Here is a 17,330-nt window from a genome sequence, read left to right as displayed (position 1 = left end):
CGAAAAAATAAAAATTCAATAAAACCTAGTACTGTATTATTTTGAAGAACAACCAATTGAAGTGAATCAAGGAACCTATCATGGGGTCAAGTGAACATGCGTACTGCGTACAAAATATGAGTGATAGGGAGGGAGCAGATGATGGCTTTGCTAATAGTAGATGATTGGGAGGTGTGCGGACAGAATCAAATTCATCTATTGTGGTTCAACAAGAGAGCATGTGCAGTAGCCTCAACAAATATCAAAAAATAACTATCCAATCCTCTCTCATGGGCCCATGGCCTTCCAGCAGCCTCAACATTGCCTAGCTATTTTATTTTTGCTACAGTAACTTAACAAATCTATTGAGCTAGCAAGCGACTCTCATGCATTTGACAGTAATTCAAAACTAACTAACTAAGAGCATCCACAATGGGGATAATCAAAATCAATAACCAAAATGTGTCACGTCAGCATTTGATTATCCACATTGGTTATTTTTGCATCTCTATAAAAAAATTTCCCACAATACGCAATGCACCTATATCCAATTATATACAAGTTCTAATCACGCACCCGATCACACCAAATTATCTAATGTGTGGTGTTTTTTAGTTTTTTAGTTTTGAATTTGATTATTGGGTTTGATTATTAAGTTTTGGTTATTGGTAAAAATTGTTAAGTTTGGTTATGAAATGAGTGAAATTTGATTATTTGCTAAAAGACTTGTAACTTTGCTTATTACAATGTGAGGTATTTTTTTAGCATTATTGTTAAGTTTGCTTATCCATACCAATTTGCTTATTACAATGTGGATGCTCTAACTGCATATAACAATGATGACTTTAGCTTAAAAAAAAAAAAAATCTGTTGAGCAACTGTTCACCTGCTACCCGTTATTTTACTATTTTATATACTCTCGTCTTGAAATTCCACGGCATCACTGCATCATATTCATCTGCCGGAGCCGGAGCCGGAGCCTCTGCCACCGCCGACTGGAGTCCCAAAATAGAAGACGGCCGGGTTATCTACTCTGCAAAGCCCAACCGGTGGCTGGCTAGATCGGGTGGAGATGGGAACTGTAGTAACAAACTTGGTGTTACATTTACATTTGACAAAGAGCAAACAACAGCAACGTAAATCTAGACATTTAAAACCATATTTCATACCCCCACTCAAAGGAAAAGAATTCATTAATACTTCTACCAAGGTTAGTTTATTGGGCAAATTTCACTCAGACCCCTGAGGTATCTGATAATGACAGAAAGTACCCCTCAACTTTCAAAAATGACAGAAACCTCCCCTATTTCACTGTTTGGGTTTCATTCTGTTAGTAAAGTGGACGGAAAATATACGAAAATGTACAAAAAATGAAATCTTCAATTTTATTTAGTTCTACAGCTATCTTAGGGCTCTCATTGAAAGTCCTATAGCCAAAAATTAATTATGACCATTTAGGATAAAATAATTAAAAGAATAAAATCTTCGTACCGATTCAAACGAATTAAAATTTGGAGCATTTAAAATTTTGCTCTTTATTTGATTTTACGGCTTTCAATGAAGAGCAAATACTTAAAGTGCTCCAATTTTCAATCCATTTGAATCGGTGCGAAAATCTTATTTTTCTGATTATTTTATCCTAAAGTGCAATAATTAATTTTTAGTTCGAAGATTTTTAATGAGAGCCTTAAGATAGCCGTAGAACTAAATGAAGAGGAGATACTTAAGTGCTCTAATTTTTAATTTGTTTGAATCGGTGCAAAGATTTTTATTTTTTTATCATTTTATCCTAAATGGTCATAGTTAATTTTTGGCCCCAAGGCTTTCAATAAGAGCCCTGAGAGAGCCATAGAACCAAATGAAGAGAAGATACTTAAGTGCTCCAATTTTTAATCCGTTTGAATTGGTGCGAAAATCTTATTTTTCTGATCATTTTATCCAAAAGGGTCATAATTAATTTTTTGCTCTAGGACGTTCAATAAGAGCCCTAAAATAGCTGTAGAACTAAATAAAATTGAAAATTTCATTTTCCGTACGTTTTCCGTCCATTTCACTAACGGAATGAAACCCAAACTGTGAAATAGGGGAGGTTTTTGTCATTTTTGAAAATTGAGGGGTACTTTCTGTCATTGTCAGATACCTCAGGGGTCTGAGTGAAATTTGCCCTAGTTTATTCAGTTGGTTGTGGTTCTATTGTCAAGAATCCGGTACGGAAGAAATTTCTTAAGAAAAAAAAAAGTGTACCAATAATTCAACTTTAACTCTCCACCCAGTTTACAAGAAAATCAGGGCGGAGCTATGTTGGGAACTGAGGGCCCCGGCCCCGGCCCCGGCCCCGGCTCCCCGAGCGTCCGAATTTTAAAATTTTTGTTTTGTATATACCTAATTTTGAAGATTATTGATAATTATTTGTGTATAGCTACTCATAATCTTAATAACTTTAGTTTGATTTGATAAAAAACCGGTTATTTCACATTCTTATTGCTCAATTTCTTTCATAAAAAAAATAAGAACGTGATAGTTGAAGTAGCCTAAGTAAAAAAAACAAAATTATTGGTATACTTTAACCGCATTAGGCTAGAATCATTTCAATGCACAAATGTAATGTAAAAACCTTATGATATAATATGTCTACGTTCCGATAAAAAATGTCTATTAAGCCAGCCCCCCTCGGCGTCAAAATCCTGGTTCCGCCACTGCGCCACTAAAGAAAATTCTCCAATTACGCAAAATCTTATGCTTCTTATGGAGAAGTGAAGATAGGAAAAATAATCTCTTGATGGAAAACACTAGCGTTCTTTAAAACAAAACACGCCTATAGAAAGGAAAACAAATTGCTTGTGAAATGCAAAGCTTACCAACAAGTTGATCGGTATGATTAGCAGCTAAATGCTCCACCACATTATGCCAATTTGGTCTATGAAAATGCGTCTTCACATGCGTACCGCAGAGAATATGAATGCCATTTCTAGTGTCCCCTCTTTGTACGCACACAGGTGCAATAGTTGTGAAGCTTGATCACGCCTTCCATTAATTCTAGGCCACCACAGTCATCAGGCCAATAAACCACTCTAACGAGCCCTGCTCGCAAGTGACCCAGTAAAATAGGCTTGACTAGAGGTGAAAGGCTCTCTCTTACTACCCTTAACTCCAATCTCTACTAGCCTTTCTTCTATGTCTGGTTGTTGCTTGATGTTGCTGAGAATATCGTTAACTATGTGCTAGTTAAAGTGGTTGCCCCAATTCCAAGCCCTAGGAGGAGGGCATCACACTTCTAGCCTTGGTAGCCTGTCACGACACACGAACGAAAACATATAGTAGAATTTTAATGGACAATGCGATGCACGCATCAATTTTACATAACATCATGCAATGACACATGTTTTATGGTTCTTTAGCTTGTATAGAAGAACCATAATCAAAATTTAGAAAATGCCACTGCCAGATTATTTGGTGGAGTTTAAGACAAAATCTGTGCTTGTGACTCTGTTTCCAGTTCCGTCTATAAAGAGGAAAAAGCCTTAAGAAAAAAGTTTTACCCGGTCTTCTATCACCTGGTAGGCCACTTTAAAGATGGGTTGAAAGCCGACAAACCTATATTACTCCACAAAAGCACAAAAAAATTAGCCAAAAACAACAGTTGAAATGTTCCATAGTCAGCAGTATCAAAAGCAAGTTTTATTTTCAAGCTATTAGTACCTTATAGAAGACAGATTTGAGCTCAGATGTGCAGTCACTCAAGGTTCTAATATGTATAGGTAGATAATTGTGCCCCGGAGGGCCGGAGCTGATATTTTTGGTAAAGGGTATTTACCATGAATCATCCTCGATATTTAGTCAACCAAACTGATATAAGGCATTCCTGAAACCAATTACCACTGAATGGAGAGACAGCTGAACAACTCCACACTTGAGTACTAGATTCCTTGACTGTTAAAAAGCGCAACACCGGTACATTCAGCAACCTGAAAATACACCCACAGTGATTTTGAATGAAATTCATGGCTATTGGCAAATATTAATTTGATTTGTTCATACTGAAGAGTATGAGATTAGATTTGACAAGACATTGGGTTTGAAGTGCACTACTAAAATGCGGACTCTCTTGCAGTGGGAACCTATATGCCCGAATAAAACGTTCAAATCCATAAGACAAAACCGAGACAATGAGATATTCATGTCTGTTACAGCGAAGCATAGGAAAAATCAAATTGCTTTCTTTCATTAAAAGCCTAGGACTGTAAATCGAACCCTAGCGACTTGAGCTCAAGTGCTCAACTCATATTCTGCTCGTTTGGGATCTGTTTGTTACCTAAACAAGCAAAGTCTGAACATATTTCAAGCCATTTAAATATTTTTAACCCGATTGGAACCTGGTTCAATAATTTTAGTAAACATAAATAAAGGAAGAGAGCACGTTACTGAACTCAGCTAATGATCAGCTCCATTGAAGCTTGTTGAAATTGCTCCAACACTGATGGACTCTTCTTTGTTTTGAAATTCTGCAAGCGTAAAATCAAGGACCAAATGATTGGGAATTCTAGGTTGACAATAGCCCATGCGCCATTAAAGATAGAAACAGAGTGTACAGAGTTCAAAAGATTTGCAAACCTCCCTATTTCGTACCTCCCTTGCTGCATTTTACTTCCAGACGCGAATACGAACAATGAAGCGCTGGATTAGCTGAAGGAGAACATTCAACAGCTGTGAATTCCCAGCCAAAATATTACTCCTTTCCTTCATTACTGCATTAAATGGTCTTTCTCTTGTATAATCCATCCAACATCCTCAGAGCATCAACCTTCTTTCCTGGTTTTGCAACGATTGGACTGATACATTTTAAAGTAGTTTCACAAGGGATAAAACCTTTCTCATTCATCTCCACAAATAACTTCTTTGCCTCAGCTCGGTATGATTTTTTTAACACCCTATCCTGCTCTGAAAGATTTGATAGCTTGCACCAGCCACTGATTAGGATATCATATGTTGAAGAATTAGGCGGGACGCTTCTGACTTGCATCTCATTCATAAGCTCTCTAGCTTGCTTCATCTTTCCTACTGCAGCAAAACAACTGACAAGGGCATTGTAAGTACTAGTTCGAGGGACGAAGCCTTTGGTTACCATTTCACAGTAAAATTTTATAGCTTCCTTGTTATTTCGCATCTTTGCGTGTGCAGAAACCAAAACATTATATGTCTCGCCATTAGGAACAAAGCCTCTTTCTTTCATCTCATCAATTAATTCAGCAGCCTCATGTATCAAACGGTTAGCCAAGAGCCTCCCTAAGAGAATATTGTAAGTTACGATATTAGGAGAAACTCCTTCCGTCAACATTTGAGAATACGTCGCAAAAGCACTTTTTAAATGGCTGCTTTTGCAGTACCCGCATATAAAGGCATTGTAAGTGATAGTGTCTGCTGAAATGCCTTTTCCTGTCATTTCTTCTAATACCGATTTTGCCTTCCTTGTCATCCCTAGTCGACACAAGATAGTTATGAGAGTGTTATAAGCTACTCGATCGAGTTTAAGCCCCATATGTACAAGCCGTTTATGCATATCCAGAATCATATCAGCTCTTTTATTCACAGAAACCGCTTCAAGCACGAGTCTCTGAGTGGTCGAAGTAGGGTGAAACCCCACCACCATCACTTCATTCAACAAGTCCATTGCTTTATCAATCTCACCTGCTTGACAAAGCCCTCCTACCATAGTGTTGCAAGTTATTAAATTAGGCACTAAGCCACTATTCTTCATATCATCCCATAATTTGAGAGCATTTCCCAAGTTCCCTTTTTTACAATAAGCATTAATCATTGTGTTGTAAGTAGCAAGGTTTGGAGCTAAACCAGATTGCGTCATTCCGGTAAAAAGCGATTGTGGTTCGTATTCGCCAAGTCTCATTAGTCCATTGATAAATGCGTTGTATGCAATGGTGTCAAAATCCATGTTCTTTTCTGCCATTTCTTCAGCCACGTCAAGAGCAGCTGACTCCTTACCTACTTTGAAAAATCCATCCATCAGAGAAGTGTAGTTAACCCGATCAGTAGACAATCCCTTTGACACCATATCTCCAAATACCGCCTGAGCCTCATCCATCTTTCCTCCTCTTTTCAAATTGTTGACAAGTACATCAAGTATAAAATTATTCTCCTCTACCCCTCTCAATTTCATGTCTTCATATAAGTCATTAGCAATTTCTGGTTTACCAGCCTTGAAATAACCGTCAATCAGGATACAGTAAGTGAAGACATTTGGCCTGACATTTTTTCGAACCATATTCCTCATGACATTAGCAGCTGCATCAAGCATTCCCTTACTGGTGTAGCCCTTAATAACAGAGGAATAAATAATGGCGTTCGCATGAACATTTTGTGCCTCCATTACTTGCAGTACAGATTCTACCCCCTTCATATCCCCTAATTTGCTGCGCCCATCAATCAACACAGAATAAGAAATGGGACTAGGAATTAGGTTGAGATTCAAAAGAGACCGAAACATATCTTCAGCCTCAAGAGGCTTGCCAACCTTAAAGAGTCCATCCATCAATGTGGTGAACACGACCACATCAAAGGCAATTCCTCGAACTACCATTTGGCTTTGAAGGGCAAAGGCCCCCATAGAATTTCTTCTTTTTAAGTAGGAATCAATGAGAATAGAATAGGAAACATGATTAGGATCCACACCCATTCTTTCCATCTCCTTGAAAAGTTCTTCTGCTTGAGCTAACCTCCCATGTTTGCAGAAGGCATTCATTAGGGAACTATAAGTTACTGTATCAGGCAACAACCCATTCTTCAGCATGTCATCGTAAAGACTAAGTGCTTCCTCAAGCCTTCTCCATTTAGAATACCCACTAATAACCGAGGTGTACGTGATAATATTTTGTTTCAACTCTGATCCCCCAACTGCAAAATCATTCTTTTCAGCACCATCATTTTTCAAACAACCACCATCATCGTCCATACTTCTCTGAGACAAATGCTCGTCAATGACAATATTAGCCCCCACAAAATCCCCTATCTTACACAACCCATCAATCAGAGTGTTATAACTAACTATATCAGGAACTATACCTCCCCTTTGCATACTCTCCATCAACTCCAACGCTGCACTGACCTCACCGGCTTCACAATACCCATGAATCAACGTATTAAACCCCACAAGATCCCAACAAACCCGACCCGCGACAACAAATCCATCCATCACCATCTCAGCATACCCTAACATCCCAACCTGGCAAAACCCTTTACCCAAAATATTGCAAGTAAAAGAATCTACAGGTACCCCATTCTTAACCATCTCAGAAACCAACCCTAGACCCTGATGGGCCGAACCCAGTTTGCAAAACCCCCATATAACAGTATTATAACAAAAAGTATCAACTTCCATTTTTCTCGATTTCGTCCTGAGCAATTCTAGGGCTAAATTAAGGTTACCAGCTTTGCATAGAGAGTGAATGACTATGTTGCGAGTGAAAACATTTGGACCGAAGCCAGAAGAGAGCATATCGGAATAGACAAGCCATACCTCGGAGACCAAACCGGCGTCGTTGAATCCGCGCAGCAAGCGGTTCCAGGCGGACTGATCAGGCGGGACGAGGCGGTGGGTCCGCCGCATTGCGGCGAATGCATCAATGGCGGCGGACAGGTGGCCGGAGGAGAGGAGGAGGTGGATTAGAGAGCAGAAGAGGGAGGCACGGAAATTGGGACGGGTGGTTTGGTGGCGTTGGGAGGATGCGGAGGAGGAGGAATTGAAGGAGTGGGTTGGTGTGAGGAGGTAGTGAAGGGAAAGTGACGAGAGGGAGTGGTGATGGGAGGAGGAGGAGAGGTTGCTCCCCAAGTGTTTGATGAAATGCTTCATCGGTAATTTGGAGATGGCTGAACGGCGGGCTACATACACTACATCGTCGTCGTAAGTGTTTTAGAGTCAACTTGGGTCTATTTGCATGTACCTTTCTTTTTTTTGAACTCACAATCTGCAGGGAACAACTGATTTGGATTTTGGACATGCGGACGCGATCACGCGAACAACTGAACGCAGAAAAGAGAATACAACGTCGAGGAAAGATTATTTGGTGGGCCTCTCACCCCACAAGTGAGAGTATCTTCAACCTTGGCTTCAAAAGTAAGAATGTCAAATTTTTTCGGAGGATTGTGTGATAATTTGACATGTTAGAATTTTACATCTCTACAAATGTCTACTCTAACTAATATGCGTGTTATACTTATTTAAGGATAGTTATTAGATTTTGGGAGTAAAATAACCAAAGAAAAATTTGACATCACATGTCAATTTTGATATGAGAGAGGAGATGTCAAATAACACCTAAGCATTTGACACTTTGGTTGGAGTTACTTCACATGTCAATTTTTCCACTTGGCATGCCATATCAGATTTGACATCTTGGGTGGAAGATGCTCCAACCCTTGACTTCAAATATGAGATGCCAAACTTTTTTTAAAGGTTTATGTGGTATTGGCATTTTCAATATGAAATCAAAGCCTCCGTTCTAACCCTTATGCCAAATTCTATTTATTTGACATTAAACTATCCCTCTCCAACATGTCAACCCTTGTGTCAAATTTAAAAGGAAAAAAAATCAAACAGCACTCTTTTGAAATTCAAACGGTTAGATTTTTTAAAATTAGCATGCCACTATGTAATGTCAAAATTGACATGCTTGGAGCTACTTTCAATTCCACGTGGAATTTTCATATGGAAAGGCAGCATGATTAGAAGGCTTGAAGCTGTCAAAAGTAGCCATTGCATTGTCCATGTCATGTATGACATCTCCCATTAGAGATGTTCTGAGGGTCATCATTTAGTCCGCCAGCCCGCGGCCCGCCCAAATTGTTCATGGGCTGGGTTTGGGCCTAAAAACTATAGCTTGGGCCTGCCTGTAAGACCCGTCTGCAAAACCCTTCCGGTAGCCCGTATAATCTCTTATTTTGTATATTTTGTAGTTTTGTTAGTCTTGTATTAACTATTATTATTGCCTCTTGAAACTTTGCACACTTGCACTTCTTTATTTTCCAAGTGCACAACTGCACAAGCAATCTATTTTTTACCATGAGTGTGTAGTTTTGTTTTATTTTTGTAATGTTAGTCTATTGCTCAAACACAACAAATTTAATCCAATCAAAAAGGAAAAAAATAAAGTTATTCGAATCAAATAAAATAAGGAAAAGTCCAGTTAATTGCCTAATGCCATGCAAGCGAAGTAGTAGACTCATGAAACAGAAAACCTATCAGTACCGACCACAACCCCACCGAAATCGTACCTACGGTCTTGCTGGGCCGTCTCCGGCCACCGGACGGCCAATCCGAGCCGTCCAAAAATTCTTAAAAAAAAAAAAATCGAGGGGGTTTACGCGGGAATCAACGGCATCCGATATGTGTAGGTGCTCGATCCATACACCATCGAGCACCTACACACATCGGATGCCGTTGATTCTCGCGTAGATTCCCTCGTTTTTTTTTTTTTTTAGAATTTTTGGATGGCTCGGATCGGCCGTCCAGTGGCTAGAGACGGCCCGGCAAGGCAGTCGGTACAATTTCGGTGGGGTTGTGGTCGGTACTGATAGCAGGCCTCTTCATAAAATTTAAAATTATGATACCCTCTGGTAACTAGGGTTGGGTACAATGTTAATTCATAAAACTAACTGTTGAGAGTCTTGTGACTTGTGAACTTTACACGGTTATTACAACATTTCTGGGCTTCTGGCCTAAAATCCAGCCCGCCCTAATGCTGGCCCGCCAGCCCGTGGGTGAAGTTTTGTGAAATATCCCGACCGGCCGTCCAAAAAAGAGTCTTCTAGGCCCGGCTCGCGGGCAAACTTGAGTAGTGACTTGGCGGGCTGGCCCAGTCCGATGATGACATACCCTTACCCAAACGGCCACAAATTGGTGCGAACCCACCGCAAGGTGAAGCGGGCTCCCGTCCAATTTCCTTCCCTCCAATTGGGTCATGTGTGGGTTCTTTTCGGGCTTACAATAATGATTGAAATCGTTCACTTAATTTTTAGAACTTGCTTGAAATCGTTCACTTAATTTTTAGAACTTGCTCGGAACATTAACCATGCCGAAAGACATTAATGTTTTTTAAAAAAAGTATGCAACACTGGATTAAAACTCATTTGACACAATTATCTAATGCTTATGTATTTCGAAATCATATCAAATGGCCATCAAGGTGATTTTTGACATGGTTGATGGTCTCAACGAGCTCTAAAAAGTAAACGATTTCAATTATTGTGGACAATTTGTCCAGAAATATCAAGTTCATTGCCATGAGGTGTTGCTGTGAGGCGTGGGTTAGCGGCCGCGATGTTTGAAGTGCAAGACTAGACTGATCAGCGGCCGTACGTGGAGTATAACATTACATTCGTGAAGTTAGATGTAGCGGAGGGTCATAAGGAGGAACATGCAGAGAGTTCTGTACCTAACTATCGAGAAAACGGTCGCCAAGTTGATCAATTATGCGGCTGTAACCTACCATGCGAACGCAACCTGCATGTGTAACAATTTTTGTAAGTTTTTGTTGTTTTATAGTTTTGGTTCGTGGGCTCATTTGAAGCCCTAATATGCATGTGCTTTTTATTTTTATTGGAAAATGTTCATATTGTAGTCGAGTTTGTCACTCTTTTTTTTGTGATAGTATGCATATTAGCAACCTCTACTAGAAAACTCTGGCTTCGTAAAAATTCACTCTGCAAATGTGATATAACTTTAATGCTGCATCTTAATTTGCTCAAAATTTTACCTATATATGTTAAATTTGCATATGATATGACCGACCATGCATGCTCATGAAAATTCTAAATCAAGATCTTCGTTTATTCATGAAACATGAAAATGTTGTTTCTAATTTCATATGTTACATATCTATTTTATTTAATTTTTCATCGATGTATTTTTATCAATAAAATAGGGGGTCTCCTGAATAGTGTGATCCCAAGTAAATCTGAGAACATTGGGTAATTATGCACCCACTTTGGAACTCGAGGTCCCCTGTTGTACCTTAGGGATAACATGGGTATGTTCTCCCCATTTGGACCCTAAACCGTCAATCAATTGCCGAGCATGAACGGTTCGGTTGAATTGGCCCCGAATTGCTTTGAATTGGTCTCCATCATTCTCTCCTAAAGAAATAGAGGAATATTTCTCATCCTAACAAACTAACATTACGTTATTATTCCTATATATATTCACATGGATACCTATGCAGCCAACGAAAGACTTTGAATTTGTCAAAAGGATCTCAAACTAATTGCCAAGTGCACTTAATTTTCTCCAAATTAATCGGATAAGTTGTTATTCATAACCCCAAAAAACTCCACTATATATAGCAACTTGCCTGCAAGTAAAGAGATGGATCATATTGTGTGAATCGAAAAATCCTCTCTTTCTCCCTCTTCCAATACACACAGCTAGCATCCAGGTATATATAAACCCTCTCTTTTAGTATCATCGTTGTTTGGTTCATATGTGATGTATTTTACGGTTCTTTGAGTGTCACTCAACTCTCGATTCGCGAGCTTTGCTTCAAAAGATTGTTGTATCTTGTGGAAGTATCAATACCATTCAACCGGCGCAAGAGGCGTCTATGATCATTTAGAAGGAGAGCGCGCGAGATTTCGTGTGCCTCGACCACCTCACTGAGACTTTTCTAAACCCTTGCTTATTTATGTGTTTTATGTTTATTTTGATTGATGAATGTTTTATGGTGTACGTATTATTCTGTTAGAAATTCCTTAATTAGGCACATATTCTGAATAGAACTCTTCTAGTACTTTTCAGAACTCTTTCTATTTTTCTGCAAAACACTCTGATTAGAATGTTGATCTGGCAAAAAGTCTTAACCTCGTTTATGATCACCAATTTCATCACACATAATACCATTCCATTGCACGGCCGTAAGACCAAGTACTCGTTTGGAGTACTTAAAAGAGTAAATTTTCCTACGGGAAGTGATTTTGGCACTCTCCAAATTCATAACCACACTCCCAAAAGGGAGTGGCAAAATCTTTCCTCATATGAAATTGATTTTGACACTCCATTGGGGAGTGTGGTTATCAATATGTGGAGTGCCAAAATCAATTCTTTTTTTCTATTGAACTAGAACAGATATTTTTGGTTAAATCTTTTCTAAAATCTTGCAGCAATTTAGAAACTGTATGTATAAACAAAAGGAAATAGAATAACTGTATGTATAATTCAAACATTTAGAAACTATCATGTAATTAAACAACGTAGGGGAAAAAAATTAAAGCCTTTTTTTTTTTTTTTTTGGAACAGCGAAAAAGATATATTTCATTAAAACGAAACGAAGTACATCGATAAACAGACAAGAAAAGATAGCATTACAATGTGAGAGTAACATCCCAACGACGTTGGCACCCTACCCCACGACAATCATATGTTATTCAAGCCCGAGGATTGATAAGAAATCAACCCAATCAAATTACTACCAAAAGAGAGAACCCTTCTTTTCCACGAGGTCAGCCTTGCTCTGAACTTGTCAATAACTGGTTTCCATGTAGATTTAAGTCTAGGATTAGCACCAAGTGGCATACCCATATATTTGATTGGCAATTGCTGTGACTTGTATCCAATTACTTTGGCAATTTCTTCTAGTTCCCCATCAGCTAAGGAAATTCCACAAACCACACTTTTTCTGATAAAATTGATCCTTAATCCTGAAGCTGCTTCAAAACCTCTAAGAAATCTTTTGATTGTTTTCACTGCATCTAAATTAGCTTCACAGAACACCAATGTATCATCAGCAAACTGAAGATGGGTCAACCATTGTCCATCATCTGATATTTTTAAGCCTTTGATGTTGCCTTGTGACTGTTAGAATAAATGTATATGTAAAATAATATCCCAATCAAATCGTGATCTTGAGAATGTGATTTGATTGTAATTAGAATGATTTTATTTCATAGTTAATCAGTATGATTTTCTTTCCATAGTTAGGCTCTCTCCTCTTGTATAAATAGAAGCCTCATTGTATGGTTCAATAATCGAATATAATACTCTCTCATATTTAACATTGCTTGCCTAAAGATGCAGTTCAATCCTTCAGCTCCCAGTCCGCTTAACCAGCATTGGATCCTCGATAACTTGAGATCATTGATAGTAACAGAGTTAATAGAGTTTCTGCACTGCCTTGAATTTGTCATGAGATGAAAAAAAAATTAGTGTTTCTATCACCCTTTAAATGCCATTGATCCCTTGATTTTTGATGCCACATCCTTTCAACTTGTCTTCCCAATTTCGACATCTTTGCTCTGAGTTCTTTCCTAGTATCAGATTCATCTTGTTGAAATGTACCATCCTCAGCCTTCAAGTCAAGAACATGGAGTTGTTCTTCAGTCTTGGATAGTTGAGATTGTAAGCAACCAAATTCCTCCCTGCTCCAAATTCTTAGAGCATCCTCCCAACCTGAAACTTGGCAACTTTCCCATGCATTTTCTCAAAATTATGAAGTTTCTAGAGCCCATTGTTTCCTCCAGACGAAAGACTTGTGGATTCCATAAGCATAAAAGACTCCCAGCTGTGTCGATTGCATCAACTTCCAAAAATTCACAATTGTCATTCCACCAAATTGAATTTATGAAATCCTTAGATACAGACCTTTGTTTGGTTAAAAATAAATAAATTTAAAGCCTTAACGAATCAAAAAAGAACATTGCAAATAAAGTGTGGCGGACAACCAGATAACCACAACCATGAGTATTAACAATTTAAAAAAAGGAAAGAAAAAAGGATTGAACCAAAATTTGGATATTGAATATTTAGCGCTTTCTTTTCTGTTACTATATCTCGTTAGCTGATTAGATTATGGCTTGAAATTTCATAACGATTTACAACAATATTGATTAATGGTGAAAAGCAATTCCTTTAATTTCTTTGAGTATATTGTTTTATGTTTACTTTATTTGTTTGGATGTTGTGGAGCTGATGTTCCTTTATGATCCCATGATTTGGACCCGAGCTGAGTGGTTAAAGCTATTTTTGTTATCTTTTAGACTTCTCAGTGCCTTACTCATGCATTGCTTTTTTTCATCTTTACTTGTCATCCACGTACTCCTCGACATAGGTTTTCAAACATTATTTTCTCTTGCTAGCTAGATTGTTACTCCTTGTTTTAAGTGGCGGAGCCAAGGATTTTTATTTCGGAGGGCCGGCTTAGTAAACATATATCATAAAAATTTTATTTTTCAGTACATTACATTTGTACATTGAAATGATTCTAGCCTAATTAATGCATTTAAAATATACCAATCATTTTTTTAGGAGGCTACTTCAACTGTCACGTGCTTATTTTATATTTATGAAAGAAATTGAGAAACGAGAATGTAAGATAACCAATTTTTTATCAAATCAAACTAAAATTATTAAGATTATAAGTAGCTTTACACGAATAATTATTAATATTATTCAAAATCAAGTATATACAAAATAAAAATTTTAAAACTCGGGAGCTCGGAGGCCGGGACCCTCCGGGCCCAACATTCCTGGTTGCTTACCTGTTAGAATTGCCGATAATGCACTGCGACACATAAAATAATCCTGGTAAAGTTAAACAAAAATTACTTATTTCTGATGTTAATTTAAGAGGAGCGGCGGCCAATGGAGAGCCAATCCCGGCTTATTTTTCAAGGCGAAAGAACTGTTCAAGGATGGGGGATTCAATACCTATGGTTCTGTTTCCTTTGGTATTCAGTCTTCCAGTGGGTCGTGCATTGGAGGCAATTCTGCCAACACGAGTTTTCAGGATTTCGGGGAAATGGTTAAACTTTATACAATCAACCCAGGGAGTTTAACTTCATAGAGCATGCATCGATTTACGTGTTCACACATATTAGTATTGATATGATGCCTCCTAACATGGTTTGTACCGTTGCCACCGTCAAAAATTATTTTCACGAAGATGTTTATCGGTCGGTGACATATATGGCAACATTTTTGTCCTATGTGAGTTCCTGCTATTAATTAGTCTATAATAAAATTTATACTATGTTTTCCCTTATCATTTCTACAGCAGAACAGTTAATAGATAGGGACAAACTTAAACATGATGAGGAAAAATGTAATAGAAATGTTGTGGACTAGTTAGTAGCAGGTACTCATGTAGGATGGCAACCTTGCCAGATACGCCACTGACCAATAAACTTCTTTGTGAAAATAATTTCTGGCTATAGCCACGGTTGAATCATGTTTAGACACATCGTACCAATGTATGCGAAAACTCAAACCACGAACAAGCTCAAGAAATGATCAGTAATCATATATAGGAGAACAAATTGGAATTTTTTTCCCAGCACCAGAAGTACACAATGACCTCAAATCAAGGAGCAAGTTTCTCCTATTGCTATACACTCCAAAGAAATCAAGGAACAATGGAGTAATTTTTTCTCCTATCCTTCGCGCTATTTTTATTAGTAATAAAAAAGAAGCCCTCATTTTTTTCCGCTATTTACTCGCCCATTCGATTCACAACCAGAGGTTTACCTGATCCTACGGCTATATTTATCTTCATCCCAAACAAAAAAATAAACTCTGAGTTTTTTATTGCAGTCAATCACATTCTGGGCAAATAAATTTGAGAGTTTGTCATTAATAACAATGTTCATCATTGTTCTTACTCTCTCCATTCTTTCTTCCCTTTCTGTTTTCCACCACGAAGCAATGCTTACCCTGACATCATAACCATCAGAAAGGGTGCTTACCTCGATGTCATAACCACAAATCAGATAGGGTAGAAAGAGAGTAAGCATTGCTTCATGGTGGGAAAACAGAAAGGGCAGAAAGAACAGAGAGAGTAAGACCAATGATGGACATTGTCATTAATGACAAACTATCTCAAATTTATTTTCTCAGAATGTAATTGACTGGAATCAGAAACTTAGAATTTATATTTTTGCTCAGGATGAAGATATATTTAGCCGTAGGATCCGTAAACGTCTTGTTGTGAATCAGAGAGGCGAGTAAATAGTGGGAAAAAAATGAGTGGTTCTTTGTTATTACTAAAAATAGCACGAACGATAGGAGAAAAAATTAGTTGTTCCTGGATTTTTGGAGCGTATAGCAATAGGAGATACTTGCTCTTCGATTTGAGGTCATTGTACTTCTGGTGCTGGGAAAAAAATTCCAATTTGTTCTCGTATATATGTTTACTCATCATTTCTTGAGCTTGTCCATGGTTATGACACTGGTGATTTGTGGATTTGTGGTTAAAACACCCTCTGTTGAATGAAGATCCTAGTTTTGTTCCCGGAATCTTAAAATTAAAACTCGTGTTGGAAGAATGGCCTTTATAGCTCGACTCACTATAAGACCAAATACCAATTGAATCAGATCCATAGGAATCTCGAATCACATATCTTTGAATAGCTCCTTCGTCTTGAAAAGGTGGCTTATAATCTCCCCTTTCCTTGTTTCGTTTTGTTATTTTCTTTTCTCACACTATACGGCAGTGAGTGCATAAGCTTCAAAATGGGATTCTGAAGGTTATGGTGGTGGGTTGGATTTGTTTAGAGAGGGAGAGAGGGGCAACTCGTGGCAGCAGTGGTTTTTTTGGACATGTTCTGGTCCAGCTTCTAACGACTAGTTTGGTCTACTTTTAAGCCATTGTGAGCATAGAATAGGCTCCAATAATGATCGCAACCATTCATATTCGACAAAAAATAAAAAAAAAATAAAAAAAAAAATTGCTTCCATTGTAAAAAAATTGCTCGAAGGAACATCTTGTTGAGAGCAAAGGCAAAACGAACCGTTCAAACTGGATGATTATAAACTGGACGCTTGGTACGGATTTTTAGCGGGTGGTTCAGTTTTGTGTTGGTGTACAAAGACTTAAGTTTTGAGTATTTCTCTGTGGATAGGATATACCGTGGTTAGTGTGTGCTTTGGTGATTATTTATAAACAGTTCATTAAATAAATTTACGTGTGCTTGATTATGTTTTTGTGTACTTTTTTTATCCAGGATTGTGAGCTATTGTCTTAAGTTGTATTTTATGATCCCCAAGTGAGTGGTTAAGCTATTACTATTTCGTATCTTTGGACTTCTCTTGTGAATTACCCATTGCTTTATTTCATCTTTACTTGTCATTGACGTACTTTTGACATATAAAAGAAAAGTGTGGCCTACAAGTTTCCAAAACGCCTCACTCACTTTTTTGGATCCGCAGCGAGGCTTTAGGGCCTGCGTTAGTTGGGCTGACTCTCACATCAGAAGTTTAGGTTTGGGTGTGTGTTTAAAAGATTCACTGAATCTTTTCCTAATCAACAATTGCCTAGGTGAGTTAATAAGTGAAATTAGGTTCTTGATCAGGGAAAAAA

At 38.0% G+C, this 17,330-nt stretch overlaps 1 protein-coding gene across 11 annotated transcripts; it reads right to left on the bottom strand.

The window, feature by feature from the left end:
* Positions 1-717: 717 nt before the first annotated feature.
* LOC131334419 (pentatricopeptide repeat-containing protein At5g14770, mitochondrial) lies at positions 718-8,064 on the bottom strand. Of its 11 annotated transcripts, none has more exons than XM_058369413.1 (6): positions 4,606-8,064; positions 4,407-4,481; positions 3,679-3,944; positions 3,519-3,573; positions 2,838-3,267; positions 718-1,058 (listed from the first exon to the last, which is right to left on the bottom strand). In XM_058369413.1, the coding sequence occupies exon 1, from the start codon at positions 7,838-7,840 to the stop codon at positions 4,730-4,732; it is 3,111 nt and encodes a 1,036-aa protein (XP_058225396.1). In that variant the 5' UTR covers positions 7,841-8,064; the 3' UTR covers positions 718-1,058; positions 2,838-3,267; positions 3,519-3,573; positions 3,679-3,944; positions 4,407-4,481; positions 4,606-4,729. The 11 variants fall into 11 exon arrangements, with proteins under 11 accessions (XP_058225396.1, XP_058225401.1, XP_058225402.1 ...); XM_058369418.1 differs by having other exon boundaries at positions 2,838-3,258; XM_058369419.1 differs by having other exon boundaries at positions 2,838-3,231.
* Between the last annotated feature and the right edge of the window lie 9,266 nt (positions 8,065-17,330).

The sequence above is a fragment of the Rhododendron vialii genome, chromosome 7a (assembly GCF_030253575.1).
Source record: "Rhododendron vialii isolate Sample 1 chromosome 7a, ASM3025357v1".
Taxonomy (NCBI): Eukaryota; Viridiplantae; Streptophyta; class Magnoliopsida; order Ericales; family Ericaceae; genus Rhododendron; species Rhododendron vialii.
This window is presented reverse-complemented; position numbering and strand designations above follow the sequence as displayed.

Bases quoted from the DNA above. Each gene is read 5' to 3' on its own strand.
- LOC131334419 (XM_058369415.1), bottom strand. From the start codon at position 7,840: ATGAAGCATTTCATCAAACACTTGGGGAGCAACCTCTCCTCCTCCTCC.